General features: G+C 28.1%; 5 protein-coding genes across 7 annotated transcripts; 2 read left to right on the top strand and 3 right to left on the bottom strand.

Moving 5' to 3' along the window:
* Positions 1 to 7: 7 nt before the first annotated feature.
* On the bottom strand, positions 8 to 2,292 carry LOC132939282 (enoyl-CoA delta isomerase 1, mitochondrial-like). Its single transcript, XM_061006369.1, has 6 exons — positions 1,858 to 2,292; positions 1,604 to 1,728; positions 1,392 to 1,538; positions 758 to 876; positions 483 to 664; positions 8 to 413 (listed from the first exon to the last, which is right to left on the bottom strand). The coding sequence occupies exons 1-6, from the start codon at positions 1,952 to 1,954 to the stop codon at positions 256 to 258; spliced, it is 828 nt and encodes a 275-aa protein (XP_060862352.1). The 5' UTR covers positions 1,955 to 2,292; the 3' UTR covers positions 8 to 255.
* Positions 2,293 to 2,792: 500 nt separating this feature from the next.
* Positions 2,793 to 4,756, bottom strand: LOC132939278 (uncharacterized). Of its 2 annotated transcripts, XM_061006363.1 has the most exons (2): positions 3,610 to 4,756; positions 3,380 to 3,533 (listed from the first exon to the last, which is right to left on the bottom strand). In XM_061006363.1, the coding sequence occupies exons 1-2, from the start codon at positions 4,090 to 4,092 to the stop codon at positions 3,522 to 3,524; spliced, it is 495 nt and encodes a 164-aa protein (XP_060862346.1). In that variant the 5' UTR covers positions 4,093 to 4,756; the 3' UTR covers positions 3,380 to 3,521. The 2 variants fall into 2 exon arrangements, with proteins under 2 accessions (XP_060862345.1, XP_060862346.1); XM_061006362.1 differs by having other exon boundaries at positions 2,793 to 4,729.
* A 634-nt stretch (positions 4,757 to 5,390) lies between these two features.
* LOC132939270 (mitotic spindle assembly checkpoint protein MAD1) lies at positions 5,391 to 11,226 on the top strand. Of its 2 annotated transcripts, XM_061006353.1 has the most exons (12): positions 5,402 to 5,685; positions 5,830 to 6,043; positions 6,108 to 6,289; positions 6,354 to 6,521; positions 7,205 to 7,408; positions 7,624 to 7,754; positions 7,841 to 8,116; positions 8,239 to 8,383; positions 8,444 to 8,784; positions 8,864 to 9,036; positions 9,095 to 9,285; positions 10,780 to 11,226. In XM_061006353.1, exons 2-12 carry the CDS (start codon positions 5,854 to 5,856, stop codon positions 10,966 to 10,968), a joined length of 2,190 nt encoding a protein of 729 aa, XP_060862336.1. In that variant the 5' UTR covers positions 5,402 to 5,685; positions 5,830 to 5,853; the 3' UTR covers positions 10,969 to 11,226. The 2 variants fall into 2 exon arrangements, with proteins under 2 accessions (XP_060862335.1, XP_060862336.1); XM_061006352.1 differs by having other exon boundaries at positions 5,391 to 6,043.
* A 2,330-nt stretch (positions 11,227 to 13,556) lies between these two features.
* Positions 13,557 to 15,173, top strand: LOC132939286 (uncharacterized). Its single transcript, XM_061006372.1, has 3 exons — positions 13,557 to 14,026; positions 14,129 to 14,336; positions 14,929 to 15,173. The coding sequence occupies exons 1-3, from the start codon at positions 13,918 to 13,920 to the stop codon at positions 14,972 to 14,974; spliced, it is 363 nt and encodes a 120-aa protein (XP_060862355.1). The 5' UTR covers positions 13,557 to 13,917; the 3' UTR covers positions 14,975 to 15,173.
* Positions 15,158 to 16,808, bottom strand: LOC132939277 (glucose-fructose oxidoreductase domain-containing protein 1). The gene is made up of 2 exons (XM_061006361.1): positions 16,644 to 16,808; positions 15,158 to 16,315 (listed from the first exon to the last, which is right to left on the bottom strand). Exons 1-2 carry the CDS (start codon positions 16,672 to 16,674, stop codon positions 15,192 to 15,194), a joined length of 1,155 nt encoding a protein of 384 aa, XP_060862344.1. The 5' UTR covers positions 16,675 to 16,808; the 3' UTR covers positions 15,158 to 15,191.
* Positions 16,809 to 21,128: the final 4,320 nt, after the last annotated feature.

Genomic DNA, 21,128 nt, shown 5'->3' with positions numbered 1-21,128 from the left:
TTTCACAGCACAAAAGTAAGTATTTAATACATTTAGAAATTACTTAAGTATACATATTTTTATATATAAAGTAAATATAATTAATAAAATGACAAATTAATTTGAAATAATATTATCCACCATAACACTTTGAAAATACCGTCGTTATAAAATTTGTATTCATTTTATACGTATAAAAATTGATATAGGTACCTATTTGTTTAATATTATAAAGAAATTAAATTAAAAATCCAAGTATAAAATTATATTGTTATCTTATTTTTTTAAAGATTGTAAATAAAGTCCAAGACTTTTTTGAACTTCTGGAGATTGCATGAATTTAAGAACAAAATCAAGATCTTTTTGCTTGTTATCAATTAACCATTGAACAGTTGGTTGACGACTAATATCTTTAGTCATCTTAAATGCCCAAGCTGTAAAATAAATAGTGAAATATTATAATCTCTACAATTTAATTTAATGCATAACTAAATGCTACTCACGAGATATTCTTTGAAAATTATTCAAAAACTGTGTTCCTTTCTTAAGAGCACTATCTGCATCTGGCAAACTTTCATCGACCAAACCAACTTGTAATGCTTCATCAGTAGTATACATTTTTCCTGTGGTCAATGACACTTCAGCTTTCCTCTGACCAATAACTGCAACCATAGTATCTTGAAACCTAGTAGATAATTAATACAAAATGTATTTGTATAATGAATTTAAGTTTTGTATTTTAGCTATTACTAAAATTATTTTGCTAATTTAAATTTACCATTTTGGAGCAACAATTCCTAATTTAGTCTCATTAAGTCCAATAGTATACTTTGGTCCAACCATAACTCTGTAATCACAACTCATGGCAAATAAGCAACCTCCTGCTGGACTATGACCCTTTGTATAATTTTAACAAAACGTAAGCAATAAGAATATATTTTTGTTTAACATTAGATAATAATGATAGGTCTTGGATGTTGCATTAATTATATGTTTTTAACTCAACATTCTAATTTGTTGCTTTACAGTTTACACCTCAATTTGTTAAAAACAATGAGTGTAAAAACCAATATCTAAATACTATTTTGAACAATATTATTTTATTTGTATTAAATTTAATGAAATTATTTTAAACTAGCACAGTTAGATGACTGTCAGGAATACTTTATAAATAAAAAATGAAAAAAAAAATCAATTTTGATAATCCTTGAGTATAACACCCAAGCTCTTATTATAAATATTATTATATCTTATCATACTGCATGCACTAACTTACTGATATATAATAATTATTTTTTAATATAAAGTTTGAATCAATACAATTTTTTAATGTTTTTCAAGCATATTAATTTAAATTTTTACTGTTAATATAAATTGCAACACTTTAATCAATTAATATGTAATTGCTTTACATTAATGACAGCTACAGTAGGAAACGATGCCATATAAAGCGAAAGCCATGTATCTTGTAGGACAGTCCAGAATTTGGCTAATCTGTCAGGATTTGGATTATAAAATTCTGTTATATCTAATCCTGCACAAAAAACTTTCTGCAAACCCTGAAATTACATTTTAATACAAAATAGTTGAGCATGTATATGTTTACGTACAAATATATACATACTGATGTCAATATCATTCCTCGGATTTTATCTTTTTGTAATTGATTAAGCTGAGTATTGATTTCATCTAAAAACTCGAGGTTTAAACTATTAACGGGTGGCTTATTCATTGTCACAGTAGCTATGCCTATAAAAATTAAATTTAAATTTAAAATGAGCCGGTATCTCAGTATCTGGTATAAATAAGGAATAATAAAACAAAATAGATGTAAATTGATGAAATAGAAAATTATAACTATAGATTAAATAATGGTACCTGATTTTTCATCAACCGTAGACTGTAACATTGATTGGGAGACATGCCGACAATTGACAAATTTATTAGTAGTGTGTAAAATATACCTTCTCAACATGTTAAATTTTTTTTTAATGAATATTTTAATTGAGGTCAATTAAAATTAACAGGATATTTAAATGTTGATCAAATATTGATGCTATAACGAAAATAATTATTTAAGAAGTGAACAACTTGAAAGATAATACAAAAAATTTTTATAAACAAAAAATCAATGATAAATTAGTAATTAGTTAATTTTTTTTTAAAACTTTTGAATTGAGATTAAGAAAGCTATTATTACAGGACTTCTGGTATTTATCTTACTCTTATTTACATGGTCGGTCACATTAGTAAATATCTTTGGAGTTTAAAGTTTTAGACCAACCTTGGATAAAAAATTTTATTTTACCTGTGAAATATTTACTTATTTGTTATCACTTATCAGTAATTATTTAACAACAGCTGTTTATGTTATCGTTTACAAGCAAACCAACAAGTTGTTGAATAATGCATTTTTTAAAAACTATTAATTTAAATTTGTATTTTTAGTTTAAATAACTGTTCCTGTCCATTTAGTCCATATTTTGAGTTTAAGTGTATTGTTTATCATAGTATAGAACATTTATCATAAATTCAAACAAGTAGTTTAAAAAAATGTTAAAACTACTAATACTGTATAGATAAATACTACCTATTCGACAAATATAATTTGTTTCGTTCACACTTAACTTGGTAATAAGTAAACATTACATAATTATTAACAATCATACAATTTGACAAAATCTTGAAAATAATAATTAAAAAAAAAAGGTTTATTCAGTATAATATTAAAATTAAAATTGTAGGCAATTTGTGTTACTATGAATAATATTATGTTCTTAATGAGATTTTTATAACAGAATAAGGATATAAAATTAAAAATACAATAGTTATTTCCATTTATTATAACATTATATATTAATAAAAAAATATAGAATATCATTATTTATTATACATAACAATGATACATTATAAATGGAATGTTTTTGTACAAAATATCTTAATAAATACGGACAATTAAACAATAAAATTAATAAAAATCATTAGATCATCACATTGTAATGAGTGATAATAGGGATAATTGGCAATATAATTTTACAATTTTTTATGTAGAAATTATTCAACTATATCTGTTAAATCTGTGAATAAATAAGATTTCCGCGATTTCTCAATTCCGGTTAAACAAGTTCCAATATGGAATTGTTTGTGAATTTCAGTTAAATATTTGATTGCACTCTGATACATTCTTTCTGATATTTGTATTTCTGTCACAAAGTAATCATTCCTCCATTTTTCCACAAAATCTGTAGATGTATGCCAAATAATACTTGAGCAATTTTTTCTTTCAAGTGTAAGAATGTTATTACAATTAGGATTTAAAGCAATAGCGAATTCACTTTTTTTAATGACTTTCATTAATATATAATGAAAGACATTTTCAGAATCTTTGAATTTCATTATAACATGTGAAATTGGTCCAAGCATTGTTCTAACAATATCATCAATTAAAATAGCAAAACAGTCATATGGTGGGGCGTATGTTTGTTCATCATTATTTCCAAATTTAAAACTGACAGAGTCTAACCACAATCTTAGACCGTATTCTACACATACACCTAAACACAAATTACAGTTTTTACATTTGACGGAATTGGATGATGTCCAATGTTTATTTCTAATATAGATAGATACTTTGTCGAAGTAGCAGTCATCTTCTTGCGGATGGAAAACTAAATTGTCTGTACCTCCGTGACAAAACATATGATCAACTTCATATAACTCCACTGGTAAGACTCTTCGAAAATTAAATGATTTTGTGTCAAATAACTTTTGACATGAGCAACATGTAATGAAGACTTCTTCAGCACTTTTCACTTCAGGCATGTATTTGGGTACAAATGAGAAGCATGACGATTCAGTTTTGGGGCAACTATTCAACTGTGCACGAAACAGCAATTTGTTGCCATACACTTTGATATCTCTAACTTCATCTTCTTCAAGTGTATATTCTTTAATGTTTAAAATGTATATATCTTTTTCTGCTAATGTTATAGTAATTGATTTTACATCAATTTCGATGTCATAATCGATAGGTACATTATCAGAAAATGTTATATAAACTTGACATGATAATACATATATTTCAAATTCAATACATACATGTTTAATGTGCATTTTGGGGCATATAAACAATTAAATTAAATATAATTTACAGGACAAATAAAAACAGTCCGTTTACGTTAATAAACTAATAAAAACCATCAATATACAACTTAATAAAATCTGATAAATCGTTTGTCTTAAAAAAATTTGAGATTCCGGATCCCCAAGAGATAAAGTCAAAAATTAAAAATTGGAAAAATTAAATTTAAAAAAATAACATTTAAATCCAAATGTAAAAGTAAAAATCATAACCTCAAATCTCAATATTTTTGTATCAACTATTAAGCACTTATCACCTCCTTCTACCAGGCTTATTATCTTCTTTGAAAAAAGATAATAATGTTCACATTAAATTTGTCCATTCGTGTTGTGTACCAATATTAATATATACCAAAACACGGTAGAAGACAATTATTATAATATTATACAGTGTACCAAAATAATCAATAGGTTTTTCAATTTATTTTTGGATCCCACAGAGATTATTAATTATTATATTCTGTGCTAAGATCATTCCGGCTTAACTACACTGACTGGTGGATATAAATTAATTTATTACAATTTATAGTGTCTATAGCCTATATAGGTATTTTCATAACTAATGTTTGTAAATTTTAAAACACAATTAAATTATAACCCCGATTTGTACTTCATTAAATTAATATAAAGACGACTCTTGTGGAGCTACAATGCTATACATGGTATATAATATAATGGTATAAACGATAGAATATAATAGTAATAATAACATTCCTTAAGTATTATTTCAATATCATTCTGTAGAAATAACGTTCCGTACATTTCGCAGATTTCTATATAGTAGTTACTGTAGTGAATAGTATTGAATACGTCCGTGGTACATTAACCACGATTAAAGATAATATACAGGTTACTCAACGCCGTATACATGGAAACTATAAAAATAGTGCGTTTCCGCTTGAGCGCTTCCCGTAGGCCGTAATGACTAATGGAGGTCTGAGGATAAACACGACTGGGCAATATGGGCATCATTGCATCAACAATAATGCTCCGTTGAGCACGAATTAATGTATTAATCCGTGCCGTTGAGTGACCTGTTACAGGTCACCTCACTCACCCGTGACACAAAATATATTTTCCCGATAAGTTCCTGAATGAATATTGTAAAGCCCTCCGATTTTCGGATGACGTGTTGTACATTTATATATTCGATGTAATGTCGTATAATTCAAGTGTGTTAACCCCTATACAAAATTACCAAAGCAGTTAACTGTAAGTTGTGTTTTGTATATTATGTTGTATGCTGCATGCCTGCATGATAAAATAACATATTGTGTTACAGAGTGCTACAGAGTCGGCAATCGGCATTCGGCAGTTCTTCGATCTTCGGTAGTTCAGTCTACTTGAGTTGAGTTGTTAAGTCTAAACTACTACTATTGAACCACTTAACATTAAACAGTAATATCAGTAAACACTTTAATAGTCTTTAATAGTAATTGCTAATCGGCAGACGGTTTCTTCCGAGTTCCGGAGAATGGACATTAATCGTTATTGTCGATTACACTTGTTTAAAGATGAATTATTAAGTTATCATGTTGTTTGACGTTTATTAAATATTGTTTAAAGGTTTTTTTTATTTTATTATTCCTGTTTTACGTGTATTGTTTTGATAATTATTATATCGATAATTTTAAACTACATTATGGTTTTTCAATAAACAATTTAATACTTTTAATTGTACGCTAATAGTTTTGTTAATTCTATTACCAGTTCTACTTCTAAATCATAATCATAATGAATAAATCTAAAGATAATGATCAAACATTTGTAATTAAAATATTGGACGATTTGCGATCGAATAATAATCGGACAAAGTCATCGGGGATGAGATATGATACCAGCATGATGTCTTCAAATGATTCATTGTTACTATCAAATAAACGACGACGATCTTGCAGTCCTGATCTACAAGAATCTATACTCAGTATGTTTGAACATTTAAATAATAAAAACTTATATTGTTATTAATAAAAATGTTGTATTTTTAGCACCTATAACTTCACCGTGGGAATCTCGTCGCATAAAACAAGAGTTGATTAATGCTCGTGCAGAAATTGCTTCACTCCAAGAAAGAAATAAGACTCTTTTCAATCTTAAAAAAGAATCTGATATTTTATTTGAAAAAGAAAAGTCTGCTTTAGAACACAACATCAATAAATCAAAATTAACGGTTTGAAATATTTTAAAGAAAATATTTGTTTATATATTTTGCTATTCTGTTTAAATGATTTTAGATTGATCAGTTGGATAACAGGCTTAAAGAAATCAGATACGAAAAATCAAATCTAAAAGAAGAAAATGATAATTTAATGAAAAAACTTGAGTCCTTAATGGAAGAAAACCGGCATTATACATCAAATCTGGAAAAAGAAAATAAGGAACTTGAAGATAAACTAACCAGCGTAAATATTTGAATTATATTTCTTATAATTTTGTACACTTTTTGGTAGAAATGTATTATTATTGAAAATTAAAATAGCATAATACTGTTTAGTATAATTATTTATTAGTATTAAAACTCAGCACAAATATAGTATACATTAATATCCATAAACACTTCCTGTGGATCACACAAATTGACGTCTTTTAGAACCATCCATGAGTGCTGAATGACACCATAACATGTCATGTACCTTGTTATCAGCTTACTCTTCTAAGTGTGTTGAAATAGATTTTAGGTGCCATGACCCGATGTGTTTTTGGAAGTGGTGATCCTGTTCACCAGACACCAGTGTGTGAAAACATCATTATAATAGTTACTAGTATAATTGCAGGATTAGATTCTTTTAATATAGTCATAGTAGGTTGCATGTAAATAAAAGTAAACTTAGGGTGGTTCTCGTACAAATAGACAATTGTCGAGCCTAATAAGGAAAATAGTAAGCCATGCCACTGTTTGTTATTTTATGGTCTATAATCCACCGATCTAAAAAAATGTCTATTTTAATTTTGTAAAAAAAATCCTCAAGACTTCAAATTATATAATAAATTACATAATAGGCATATGTCCATAATTTACAAGTTAAATTGTAAAATGTTAATTATGTTTATTATTAAATAAAAATTTTTAAAACAATATTTATAGGTGACTTTAGAGCTTACAAAATACCAAAATGAAAGTGCATCAAGAAATTGTACCGATTATGAATTAAATGAACTAAAAAAAACTCTACGATCAAATGAAAAGTACATTGAAGAATTAACCAGCAATTTAAGAAAAAAACAAATTGAAATTAATACATTGGAAAATGATCAAGTCAAAATGAACACTGCTAATCAAAGAATTAAAGTAATTAAAACGATTAATTGTAAAACAAAATATATATAATCTATATAATGTAGGTTTTTCTTTATTTGTTTGTATGTGTTCATATTTTAGTTAAGTATTTGTAACTATACTTAATTGTTGGAACATATTAATTAGCTTCTTTTATATTTTTATTACGTATGTTAGCTATTTGTTCTTATTTTTAAACTACCGAAACTAATAATTTTTATTTTTAGTGTTTGGAAAATGAATTAGCTTCTTTACAAGAAAGTGCTATGGTAGTTAACGCCCAACGAGAAAAATTGAAACGGTTTAATTCTATGGAAAATGAACTCATTTCATTAAGAGAAGAAGTAGCTATTTACAGGTGACAATTTACTTTTACAATTTATTGTAAAAAAATCAAATGTTATAAAATTCAAATTAATATTTTTTTTTTTTTTAATTTCTTAGAAATGATGTAAAGCAAACAGAAATTTTGGAAAATACAGTCGCTACTTTAGAAAGTAAATTAAACAAACATGAGTTAATTGAAAAAGAAGCTATGCAATTGCGATCAAGTTTAGCAGTTAGTGAAGATCGTTTGAAAACATGGATAGATGTTTGTCGAGAAGTCTGTGAAAATGTTACTGAAACTCAGTGTTATCCAGAATATTTGCGTTACTATGTTGACAATCTAAAAAAAAAAGATCTATTATTAGTCAATGAGAAAGGAGAATTACAAACCAGGTAAAATGTTGTTGAAATATTTGACTTTAGTCATTGTTGTCATCTATTGTTCGTAAAAAATTATTTTTATTTATTTCCCTACAATATTTGTCTATGAGTATAATTCATAATATATTTTATAGTATTGCTCGATTGGAATTAAAACTTAAGCAGATGGAAGTTATGTTGCTTAAAGCAAGAGAACAACTAATTATTGGAACAAATAATAATAACAAAAATGAATTAACCATTAAACGGTTAAAGAAACAAAACTACATTATTACATGGGTATTTATAAATTGTATAAACGAATATAGTATATATTAAATTAATAAACCAATATTTTAGGAACGCAATGATTTGAGAGAACTTTTAGATTCATTTCAAAAAGAAGTAACTGTCATAGGCAATATAAATGGCGAAGATACTAGAATTGAAGTATTAGAAAAAGCTATAAATGGTTACAAATTGCGTATGAATCAAATTGAGACAGATCCATCTATGTATGTGCCAATTGATAATAATAAACGCTGGATAGATGAAAAAAATTTACTTTTAAAAGAAAAAGAAGAACTTGTTGATAAATATAAACAATTGGAAGCCAAATGTATTGATTTAAATGATCAAATAGATCATAGAGCTTTGAAAGGAGATTTTAACTTAAAAGAAACTAAAGTGTTACATTTCAAGTATGTACCATTTATCACTCATTGCTTATTAAGTTTCTACAATTATCTAATTAATTCTTTTAAATGTTTTTTTTTGTAGAATGAATCCTGCATCCGAAGGATTTAACCATTATCAAAATGAATTAGCCAAAGCTAAGCAAGAAATAGAAAAATTAAAGGAACGAATTAAAGCTATGCAGGAAGGTATTTCTATGAATCTGACACAAGTAGTAGATAATAGAGTTGAAACAAATGCATCTCAGGAAGTAGAAGGTTAGTGCATTTTTTTCAAGTTATAAAAATTGTAATTTATGATGTTTATTACATTTAGGACTTAAAGAAAAATTAAAATCTCAAGAAATTCAAAATCAAAGGCTACGTGAAGTTTTCAAAAAGAGTAGTCAAGAATTTAGAGAGTCCGTTTACACATTGTTAGGTTTTAAGGTTGATGGACTTCAGAATAATATGTATAGACTAACAAGTCAATTTGCTTTTCATGAGGAAGACAACTTAATGTTCCAAGTATTTATTTGTTTTATAACTATTTAAAAAATTTTATTTTTTTACAATCGGTAGGTGCTCTGTGTCGATAATTAAATTTGATGTAACATAAAATACATAAATGGGCACACAGATCTTTCTAACCTGACCTGAACATTTATTATTAGGAGCTATGATTATACGATTTAATTAAATTTATTAAACTCTGGATAGGTTTAGATTGCTTGAGTAGAGTCTTGGGTTGAAGTTGAGAATATGAGTCTGTTGTGATGATGTTGCATTCGGAAATTAAGTGTGGAGTACAATTTGGAGGTGTTTTTTTTTATAGCTTTTATGTTTAGATCTGCGTAACAAGTTGTTAGTGACGAACCAAAGACTTTTAGCAACCAATCTAAGACGAATGGTTGTCTTGACGTTAGATAATTTGTAATAAATACCGTGAATACTGTATTATCAGATTGGTTTATATGGCATTTTTATAGTAAAAGAGAATTGAGCTGCTTAAGTTTGTTTTAACGTTTGAGATGAGTGTCGTCAGTCTTCTATCAAGTATAAAATCAAGATATTTTACTTCATTTAATTGAGAAATAATTTTGTTGTACTTAATAGCTAGACAGCGAAAGTCCTTCAGTAAAGTATTAGTCAGAAAGTCGATTATTTTGTGATAAGATCGTGGCCTGGAGGTTCATTATTTTAATTTATTTATGCTGGAGATTATCTTATCAGGAAGATTGTTTAACAGAGAAGTTATGAATTGTTTGACCTGAGGAAATCTAGGTTTTGTTCATTAGTAATTTTGGTGGTGTTCCATAAGAGTATAGTAAATTTGTTAATGTTTTATTGACATTTAGGAATAATTTTTCTTCAACTGGCGAGGAATGAGACTAAAGGATTTATTAGTTATTTTAAATCATTAATGTATGAAGCAAGTTGGTTTGTTAGGATCTTTGGTGCACTGGGTTAAGACGTTAAGTTGTGATTTTAATCACAACTAACACACTTAGGATGGTGGTTACAATAAACATGGGTTTGACCATATGATTGATACAACATAAAAATTGTGAAATAAATTTTCTAGCACGGCGCTTTGACTATAATTTTATTGATTTGATCTAAGTCAAAGAGATGTATCGACGCTAAGGGAATCTCTGTTGCTAGTATTGGATTTATTTAGCGAAACAGTAGGTTTATTTGACCACTGATGCAAGACTGGAATAATTAACTAAAATAAAGTATAGAAGACTGTCCAGTGTCCAGGCAGTAAATCACTGTATACAATTAACTACCACTATTCATTTTGGTAATAAATTAAGTTAAAAAAAAAAAAGGAAATAGTAGCTCTGGATTGCAGGTTCTTTATGTGATCCTGGAGTATAATAACTATTTTTTGGCTAGATTACATTTTTTAAAATAGAAAAAAGATGTATAACTTAATGTAATGATTGATAAAATTAAAATATTTAACTGCACACATAGTCAATGATACAAAATTAACTGATATATTTTTATTTTTAGTTAAATGAAGGTTCAATGCATTTGCTAGAAACTCCTTTTTCAAAAACTATTGAAGAAATGATAGCCCTACACCTTGGCCAACAACGTTCAATACCAGTTTTACTATCTAGTCTGACTATTGACTTGTTTAGTAAGCAAAGTATGATCATGACTGCTGATTCGACAAGGCTTGAATCAGCCATCAACTAGACTAAAAATTCAACATGACTTGAAATAGCCATCTATCAATATTTATTTTTAGATAAATGTATAAATGTTAAATATAACTATTTTTTTTATTTTCAAGAATTTACAAGAACTCTGAATCCAGACTTAAAAAAAAAAAAAAAATCTTCTATGTATAATAATAATATTATATTGTTTGACTTGCATCAAAAAATACTTTATAAATGTTTGCATTACATATTATTATTAAATAAATTATTTAATCAATAATACATTCAACCATGCTTTTGTTAGTTTTTTTTGGTCTAATAAACTACAGGTTTAACTGTTTATTCTCTATCGATAACATAGACGAAAATTTTAGTAATTTTTATTAGTATTTAAAAGCTTAAAATTTAAAGTAATCAGGTCCTAAAAATCCAATAAAAATGGCAAAAATATTTTAATGGCCATACAATGTAATCAAACTGCTTTTTAATTTTTGTTACTAGGAGTTTAGGTAAGTTAATGAGTTGTCCCACCTAATAAGTTTATCTAAAGGGACGGCGGAGGTTGTCATTCAAAAAAAAGCACAATGCAATCAATATTTTGAAACAAATTATAAATCTAACATAAAAACTTTTGTGGTAAATTGCTTTGGCCTTTAGTGTATACTGGGTGAAGTTGTACAAATCTATTTTGAAAATTTTAGGTATGCACTCATATGTATTATTCAAACTAGTTGCATCAATCGGTTATTTACCAGACTACCGCTATTTTTGCACATTTTTGTATACTATGAGAACCCACTATGTGGGAAAACCTTGCATTAAATGTTAATTAATCATTTTGACTAGGCTTATAAATGTTAATCATTACTCAAAATTTAAAATACCTATTAGGTAATAACTTAAATTTAGTCTAAATATTTTTAAAATTTCATTGATAATGATAATCTAATAAGTTTAATTTAAGTGGAATGTTACTTTAATTATTACTATTTGAATTTCATATATTTAAGGAAACTAAAATAATTTATTAATGAGAGATCATTATTTTACACAATTATTATAACATTTGAATGTCCAATTTATTAAAAATTTAAGCAAATGGTCAGAAAAAAAATTTGTGGAATTACACAATTTTTTTTATAATTCTTGTTAGCAAAACTTATTTGAAAAATGGAACTATGCAATTCCGATTTTTCCCTAATTTTAGATTCTGAGTGGAACGATGAATGTATTGATTTTACATTGATGTGTGTTTTTTTATTTTTATTTTTTGTGTGTTTACACGATTAGTAGTCGAAATAATGCTTCTATTTTCAACTTCAGTATCTTGTTTGATGGGAAAGTGAATCTAGTTGGTACTTTTGGGAGGTCAAAATTCCCAATAGTTTTCAAAAGCGCCCGGAAAAACAAAATTTAAATTAAGGAAAAACGGGAATTTTCACGCAAACTCCGTTTTTGAAAAAATCTATTTTGGTTTTTGGTGTAACTAAAACAAATTAACGTATATACATGAAATGTTCACTGGTTGTTTATATTTGCATTTTCTATACACGATAAAATTTTAAAAATATTTTGATTTGTTTTGAACTGTTTAGGAACATTTTCAGTTTCCAATTTTATTAGTATTTTTTTTTATGGATGTCAATAAAACTTTAATTGTTGGTTAAAAAAGCTTGAAAAGTTAATACAAGGCTCCTACAAAATTGTTACAATGATGTTTGAAAAATATTAAAAATCATTAGTCACAGTTTTTATTTATAAGCATTTAAAGTTCAAATCTTAACAAAATACGGAAAAATCACGAAACTTAGCAAATTATTTTGAGTTGAGAATTCATAACAATTTTTATCTTTAAATCTAAGATTTGAAAATGTAAAGATTATCCATAAGTTTGTCTACCTTCATCAAAAAAAAAAAATCTACAAAAAAGTCAAATTAAATTTATATGAGCGTTTGAAGTTATTTTCACAATATTAGATATTCACTCGATTTCTCATGAAGCGGTTTTATTATTTTATTGTTATTCGAAAACGAATAACTGTAGATACATGAAAATTTTACTGAATGTTTATTATTTCATTTTTTATACACCATACAATTTTGAAAATATTTTGACTCTTTTTGAGCTAGTTTTGTTTTTATAAATATCAATAAAATTTTATTTGTTGGGTAAAAAGCGTGAAAATTTAATGCATAGGCACAATTTTTTTTCTATAAGCGTTTAAAGTTCAAGTTTTGACAAAATTTAATAATTATTTTGTAGTTAAAAATGTATGAATCATAGACCCGTAATCTTAAATCGTGTTGAACAACATCTACTATCTCATTAATCGCATCGAAAAATTAAATTAATTGTGTAAAATACCTAGATAATTTTATATCGAGTGTACAATAATAAAATGTTTTAGGTATTCATAATATTCATAAATTAATTTATCAGCATGACAAAATAGATAGGTAGGTATGTCAGCAACTTTTTGATACGCATCGTGTTCGCCGACCACTCCTCACCCCGTCAATTAGCTGGAGCGCCCGCTCTATGTTGGCCAATGAAATGAGGCGAACTACGACTATTGTTGAGAAGGGTGGGATGCGCCAACCGGACTACATTGTTCAATTGTTGCCGACATTACCTATACTTTGTCACTTTCAGTGATCACTATTCACTGTTAATAATTGAAACATTTCTGCACTCCATAGTGTCGTTGTGATCGAGTGAATGATTGATAATAAATTGTATGCAATCGATTAATTATAATAATATTTTATTACGAAATACGATAATCCCAAGTGTCAGTTTTCATCACGAACTAAGATAATATAGCGTATCTTAGTTCGTGGTTTACATGTTGATTAATTATTTACATCAATGTCATTCGCGTATAACGTACATAAACGCGTTCGTGGTAAAACTGTAGGTTAATACATAATTTGTATTTTGTCAATATCGAACAAAAAAGAATTTGTAAACATCATAAATAAAATGAGCAATAAAAAACCTCCTATACCGCAGTGTCCTACACTACCAGTAGAAGAAGAAATCGAAGAAGATTTAAAAACAATAGACGAAACAGAAGCTCCATTGTTGACAGGTAAATTATGATCCTAATAGTTTTATATACCTGGATATCAAAGCCAAAATTTACAGTTGATTATGAAAGTGAACATTTAATTATGGGAACATTTTTTCTTAGATGATGCTAAGGTTTTATTAGAATCTATTGGGACTGAAGTAATTAAAAATGATACACAAGAAACAGCTCAAAAGCTCGTTGATAACGTTGATGAATTAGAACAAACAATTAGTACATTGGATAAGAAGCATAATGAATTGATGACTTGTGAGAAAGAATTAGAAGAAATTGAAGAAGAAATAGATAAACAGATTAAAGAAATGAATAAGTATGACATTTTACATTAAACGCAATATTTATATTTTTATTATTAAAATCAAAATGTTTAGGTACCTACTCCGTTTTTTTTTATGATAAACAATTTTAAATATAAACTGCTTAGCTTGTTAAGAAATGTTTAATAACAGATATCGAAAGTATTAAATTAATTTGAAAATCTACACCATTATATACAATTAAAATACATTATTAATAATTACTCATGAGCTGATAAATTCAATAAAAATGTTTTATGGCTAAAGAAGCTCTAAAATGTCATGCACCACCTATTTATATTGGGCACAGATTGTGCATCAAGATGAGGATTTTTGAATTTTTAATAGTTATTAGTTATAATAATTATTAGGAAATAAAATAAAGTGAAAACTTTTTTGAAAAAAAAACCAGAAATAAAGTTATGAAAATGTGTTGGTTAATGTGACGCATTGCATTATTGATTTAATATCTAAATTTGAAATACCAAAATGTATACAATCTTAACAATAAAACATGAATAATTTGGATAGCTGTGACTAAAGTACCCATTGCATATTATAATGGTTGACTTGCGTTTTAATATTTAATTTCACTTTCTGTTTCAGCTACATATCTGAAATTCAATCAAATGCTACTCCTGCAGTAAAGTAAACATGTTTAATTATCTTATATTAAATGGACCAATAATTGCTTCTATTTTTATATTTGTACAAATTAAAATTTATTACTTACAAAATGTTATAATAAAAATGAGATCTTTGTAAAAAGATTAGTTATATTTTTGTTATAAAATGTATACAATAATAATCTGTTATTTAAGTAAAAATGCCAATAAAGAAATTTAATAATATGTTTATATTTTTTTAAATTACATGGACATGCCACTCTTTCTTACAGCGGCGCTCAGTAAAGGATTAGGATCTGGTTCTTCTGTGATTACCTCAACTTTAACCCATTCTTTGTTTCCACTAGAAGACCGTATTGCATCAATCACTGCTTGGACGTACAAGCTGTCTTCAAAAGTGGCTGCGGATGAAACGGGTTCTTTTACCCAACCCCTTTTATCTTCAACTGGCAAAAATGCCTCTCGTAAAGCACTGATCATTTTTAGTAAACCTTTCATACAAGGTCTAGGCATGATATCCGCGGAAACCACATTTATCGCATCTGACTTTTGTAAGTCTTCCACATCCAAATACAATACTTCGTCTTTGTCCTTATATAAATCTCCACCTTTGACAATTAAATTACCCTCAGTGCCACACATAAGCACTTCTTGGATATAAGTTCCAGCAAGATGATTATTTAATGTAACTGTAACTAAAGACCTGTCAGCCATTTCCATTTGGAAAGTACAAAAGTCTGGACTAGTCACTTGCCTTACACCTGTCATACACTTAAAATCTTTATTAAATGTTTTAACAATACCATGAACGCGGATAGCCTTTTGATCAGTTAAATATGTAACCAAGTCTATAACATGACTTCCGACTAAAGTCAAGACCCCACCACCCATCGTTTTATCACATAACCAGTTATAATTATCCCCATACAAACGGCCCATCTGTACTTTGACATCGCATAAAAACACATTTCCAATTTTGTTCTCAATAATCTGTTTCTTCATTTGCACAAATGCTGGTAAGAATCTCAAGCTATGGTTGACAACTGATATAAGTGAAGGATAGTATTGAGCAGCATGTACCATTTTAATAGCTTCACTCTGGCACAGACCAGCTGGCTTATCGCACAGAACATGTTTCCCAATACCCAGTGCTTTGACGGCTATTTGTGCATGAAGATTTGGAGAGCACACAATGAAAATGAGATCTACGTCTTTTCTTAGAAGCACATTATCGATTTTGTTAGTCCAAAAAGGTATTTGAAGACGTTTAGCAGCTTCTTCAGCTTCATTCATAGTACGTCCCCATAGTGCTTCTACTTTGAAACCCTTATCACGCAAAAAGGGTACGATTATTTCAATAACTTTACCTGTTGACATATTAAATAAATTAATTACAAACATAATAATTGTTATTTGTTGATTTATTAATTAGTCACAGTTTGTATATTTTCATAACTAAAAAGTTGATCAATTTTATTGTTTTTCTTTCACATAAACTATGTTATAAAAATTATTATCCAACATAATATTATATAAAATGATACATTTAGTTAGAAAAACCGTTAACATAAAATAAAATCAACTGTATAGCAAACGATAAAAACAATATTAATATTGTAATTATTTAAAATTTCATAAGATATTTTTTTTTAATTCAAAATATATTAGATACAATTTTATATAAATAAAAATTACCTGTTCCAAAAACACCAATACCCGGCAACATTCTCTTAACGAGAAATCTTAACTCTTAAGAGTTAACTTATAGTTATTAATATTAAATCATTTAAATCGAGTAAGTTTTACATTTTTTTAAATAAAAAACATTTTATTCCAAGTACCTATAGTTTCAATTTTATTTTTCTGTGATAATAATATAATATTATTATTATGTTCCACAAAATATTTGTTCCAATAGTCTTTAGTTCCAAAATTTTTTGGAACAAAAGATCATTGGGACGAATGTCTTATGGAAAAAGTGGTTACTGGAAGAAATATTTTTTGGAGCAAATAATTGGAAGATGTTTTTATGGAAGCAAGGAGGGCCATTGGAGTAAAATATATAATTTGAAATAGAACTTCAGTGGACAAATTACGTTGAAAAAAAAATTTGTAGGGTTGGGTTAAACGAATAGATTTCAGCCAGTAAAGGAAAGAGTGAAAGACTGATATGACGTGATAGGTCATAAAGGGTTAGTTAAGTTAAGGGTAGGATACAATATGATATACATATACAATATTAATATTAATGAACTACCTATTACTTAATAATAAGAAATGCATAATATTTTCATTCTTTTATTAATGACACTAATGGTAGACATGATTTTTTTTTAAAAAAACTTGTAATGAACCTAGCCTCGTTTAAGGCCCCTGTCATTTTTAAGGAGTTGTGTTTAGGCAATTATTTTGTTCCTGCTATTACTGATCGTCTTTGTGTGTGTAGTAAATGATCATTAGTGTGTGTTCAAATGGGTACAAAAAATGAGATTTGTTAGAGGGGTTTTGACAATTTACGGACGACGCACCTCCCGCGAACCACATCAATTTACAATACATTGTTATTTCTTATCTGATTTATGGTCGCACGCACGCACATGCACAAGTCAATCAATGTTTAGATCAAAATATTCAAAACCAATTTATGGACGTGAAATAGCCGTCGCACTGACAAAAATTAAGGTACTTCTAGGGGTTCGATTTAAAAATGTAGAGATGTTTGTGTTGGTAAACAAGTTTCCTTTGCATCGATCGGAGAACTTTTTCAGTTTTAGCTAATTCTTGACGAGAATAAATATTTTACATTTTTTAAATTGAACCACTAGAAGTACTATAATTTTTGTCAGTCGCTAAGGTCGTTTTGATGAAAAATAATAGGGTTTGCAGGGGCCTTAAATGTTTCCCCCCTCGACTGTGAGGTTTCAGAAGATCACGACACAATTTCCGTGGGTTTCGAAGAATGGAAGGCACTGTGGGATTCCGTATTAATGGGTTTCTGTATGGGTGCTTAGGGGTTAGACGGTTATGGTGGAAACATTGGTAAGTATCCAATGTATTTTATCTATTCTTCATGAATTTATTTTAATTTTAGGTCGGAACGTATTAATGTAATATGTATAGTGTTGTTTGAAACGTATAAGCAGTAAGTAAGCATTAACCAATTATCTGAGTGCTTTATTGTTTTTGTTAACTCTATTTAGGTTTGATTTTTTTTGCATTTGTCAATATAATTAATATCATTTGCCAAGGATATCTAAGAATTATGATGCGTATGCGTTGATATGTCCAGACTGGTTTAATTATAGATTTATTAATGAGTCGCTATTAATTATAATAGTGTTGATGTTAGTTTTTATTACCTATTATATTATTAATAAATGTTTTGAGTAGGCTTAATCAAGAATTTATTTATAAGAGTCGAAATCGTTTCAAATTTTAACGGTTACGCTTTCGGTTTGAGAACGGTTTTTTACATTTTCTGGCTTTGGTTTTGGTTTCAAAAAAGGTTTTTCAAATTTATTGGTACCTATCAAGAACGGTATTTGAAAATTTTGATTTTTTTCATTTACCTAATATATTGTACCTAACTCTTCGATAATTTTTTTTATAATGTAATTTGGTTTCGCGTGCGACATGTATAATTATACCCATGTCCTATATATTATATACCTGCCTAATGCCTATACTGTATTTATAAATTTCTAGTAGTTTTAAAAGACCTTTAAAAAGTTGTTAAGTTTTTTTTGGTTTGTTTAATAGCTAGTCCAATAAGTATTATTTATTTTAATGTATATTACAATTTATTATTTGAATTGTTCAATCTCGTACCGAAAAAAGTGTGTCATCTCATCGTTTACAGCATGGTTAGAAATTTCGAATATCCTCGTAAGTCATACTATTTATAATTTTGGGCATATTGTTTTAGTTCTCTCTTCATCTTGAGTAGACACCATAATTTTTTTATACATAGTTGTACAGGGTGTAGCAAAAGTCGGTTCCTCAATTTAATAATAATAAGCAGTTTTTCGATAACAAAACAGCGGGAACCGACCCTTGCCGCTCTCTGTAGTTTTGTTATTCCGTTTATATACTTGTAAGTTGTAATCGTGTATACTAGTATATGTGCCTACGTCGGGATACCAGTATACCACTGTAAAAAAAACGCATCGTTATGTGTAATACGGTATTTACTAATACCTCATGAGTCATGATTTTATAAAAATATATAATAGGTACATCCGGTCATATATAGTTACCGGAGTTTGTTATTCGATATAATATCTAAGGTGGTGCAGTTGGAAAGGTGCACAGTTCTACTTTAATAAATACCTAATATGAACTTTTAACTATTTATCCAAAGTCCAAATTGTACTGTAAAAAAATAGCATAACGTCTGTGGTTCTATTGTCTGTGATTTACTAGTATATTTAAGCCATGAATTCTATCTTAAGATAATGTCAGCGCACTATTTGTTTTCTCTCTCTGGCCCACGCGCATAACATAGACAAAACGCATTTATGCAGAATCATTTTTTCTAAGTTTTCAAGTAATCTTAGAGTAAAAATGTAAAATTACCTATTACAAAAAAGATAGAGAATAATATTTTTGAAGGAATGACGTATCGATTTGTCTAAATATTGTCTCAAAACCATTTTAACATAATTTAAATTTACAATATTTTTTTGTTTATTTTGAAAGTCGAATAACAATAAAATATAAAATCGATATGTCATTCCCTCAAAAATATTATTCTCTGTCTTTTTTGTAATGGATGATTTTACTCTAAGATTTCTTAAGAACATTGAGACGTTGTCTCTTTGTCTCCTATGACGCTTCGTCACTGGTCACCATACAAAAACGCTTGCCAAGTCAGGGATCGGAACGTAAACTTTCTTGATTTTTTAGAAATTTATTAACTGATCACACCCAAGCAGTATAACAATTTGAATCCAGAAAAATATAGGTGTGACCAGTGGCGGCGCGAAATTGTGGAGGCTTTGAAGCATATTTTATACTTTAAATATTTTTACCACCGTACCCTTCATTGAACCAAAATTAGCAGCAGGGGGTCATTAATAATTATTAATTATAATTTATAATATTTTCCATGATATTTGTGTTGAGGCTTTACGATTATATATATATTTATACACCCACCCACCCATTTCAGACATGAAGCAATTGCTTCAAATAATCATATATCCCGTCGCCACTGGGTGTGACAGCCTCACAAAAGATCATTTTCACTTTCATTTGGCGAGATAGATCTCCGAAAGAGGAGAGCGGATTTTATTGTTTGGGGTCTTGTTAGATTCACATTGGTTAGGAGAACTGCAGTGAAGATTTTCAGAACTTTAACTTTAATTCACTACAGAACATTAAAAAAAATTAAAACAAATTTTATTGGGCGTTTTTTTATGTTTTTCAGCTTTACTGCTTAGTAGTGTATCTTCACTGCACTTCTTCTAGCCAATGTGAATTTAATAAGACCCCAAACAACAAAATCCGTTCTCCAATTTCGGAAATCTACCTCGCCAAATGAAAATCTAGCAAAAAATAACTCTTTTTTTCATCTGTAAAAAATTAAATAATTGTTTTAAAAAAATTTTAATTCCACATTTAGTATCCACTTGATAATCTTTTTTTAACGAGTTATCAACCAACTTTCTAGCTATCATGGTTTAGAAAAAAAGTTAAAAAGTTGACATTTTGGGACTGTTCACTCCGACGTTTTTATGGATTCATGTGGTTATACCGCCTGGGTGTGATATCAAATCTCTCTCATTAATATTTTATATTAAAGCTAGCTAAATTACCCTCCTACTCATTATCATTACTGAGTTACATTTTTATTATTTTCCTATTTAAAACAAATTCTTGAAGTTTTCAAAATTCAGACTTTTTTCATTTCTATTACCATACTTACTTGATTAAGAATCAAGAAATTAAAATGATTTTGCGTTAATGCGTTTTGTCTATGTTGCGCGTGGGCCAGAAAGAGAAAAAAATAGTGGGCTCTCATCAAGAACCGTGGTGTTTAGTGACACAAATAGACTGTGGAACAATTGGTCGTTGGAACAAACATTCTGAGAAATAAATACGCTTCGGAACAAACGTAGGTATGTTTTGGATATTAATTAAATTCAAAGAATTTCGCTTTGGAACAACTATTTTCCGAAA

The sequence above is a fragment of the Metopolophium dirhodum genome, chromosome 2 (assembly GCF_019925205.1).
Source record: "Metopolophium dirhodum isolate CAU chromosome 2, ASM1992520v1, whole genome shotgun sequence".
Lineage (NCBI taxonomy): Eukaryota > Metazoa > Arthropoda > Insecta > Hemiptera > Aphididae > Metopolophium > Metopolophium dirhodum.
Note: the sequence above shows the minus strand (reverse complement) of the source record. Positions and strands in the feature narration are given on the sequence as shown.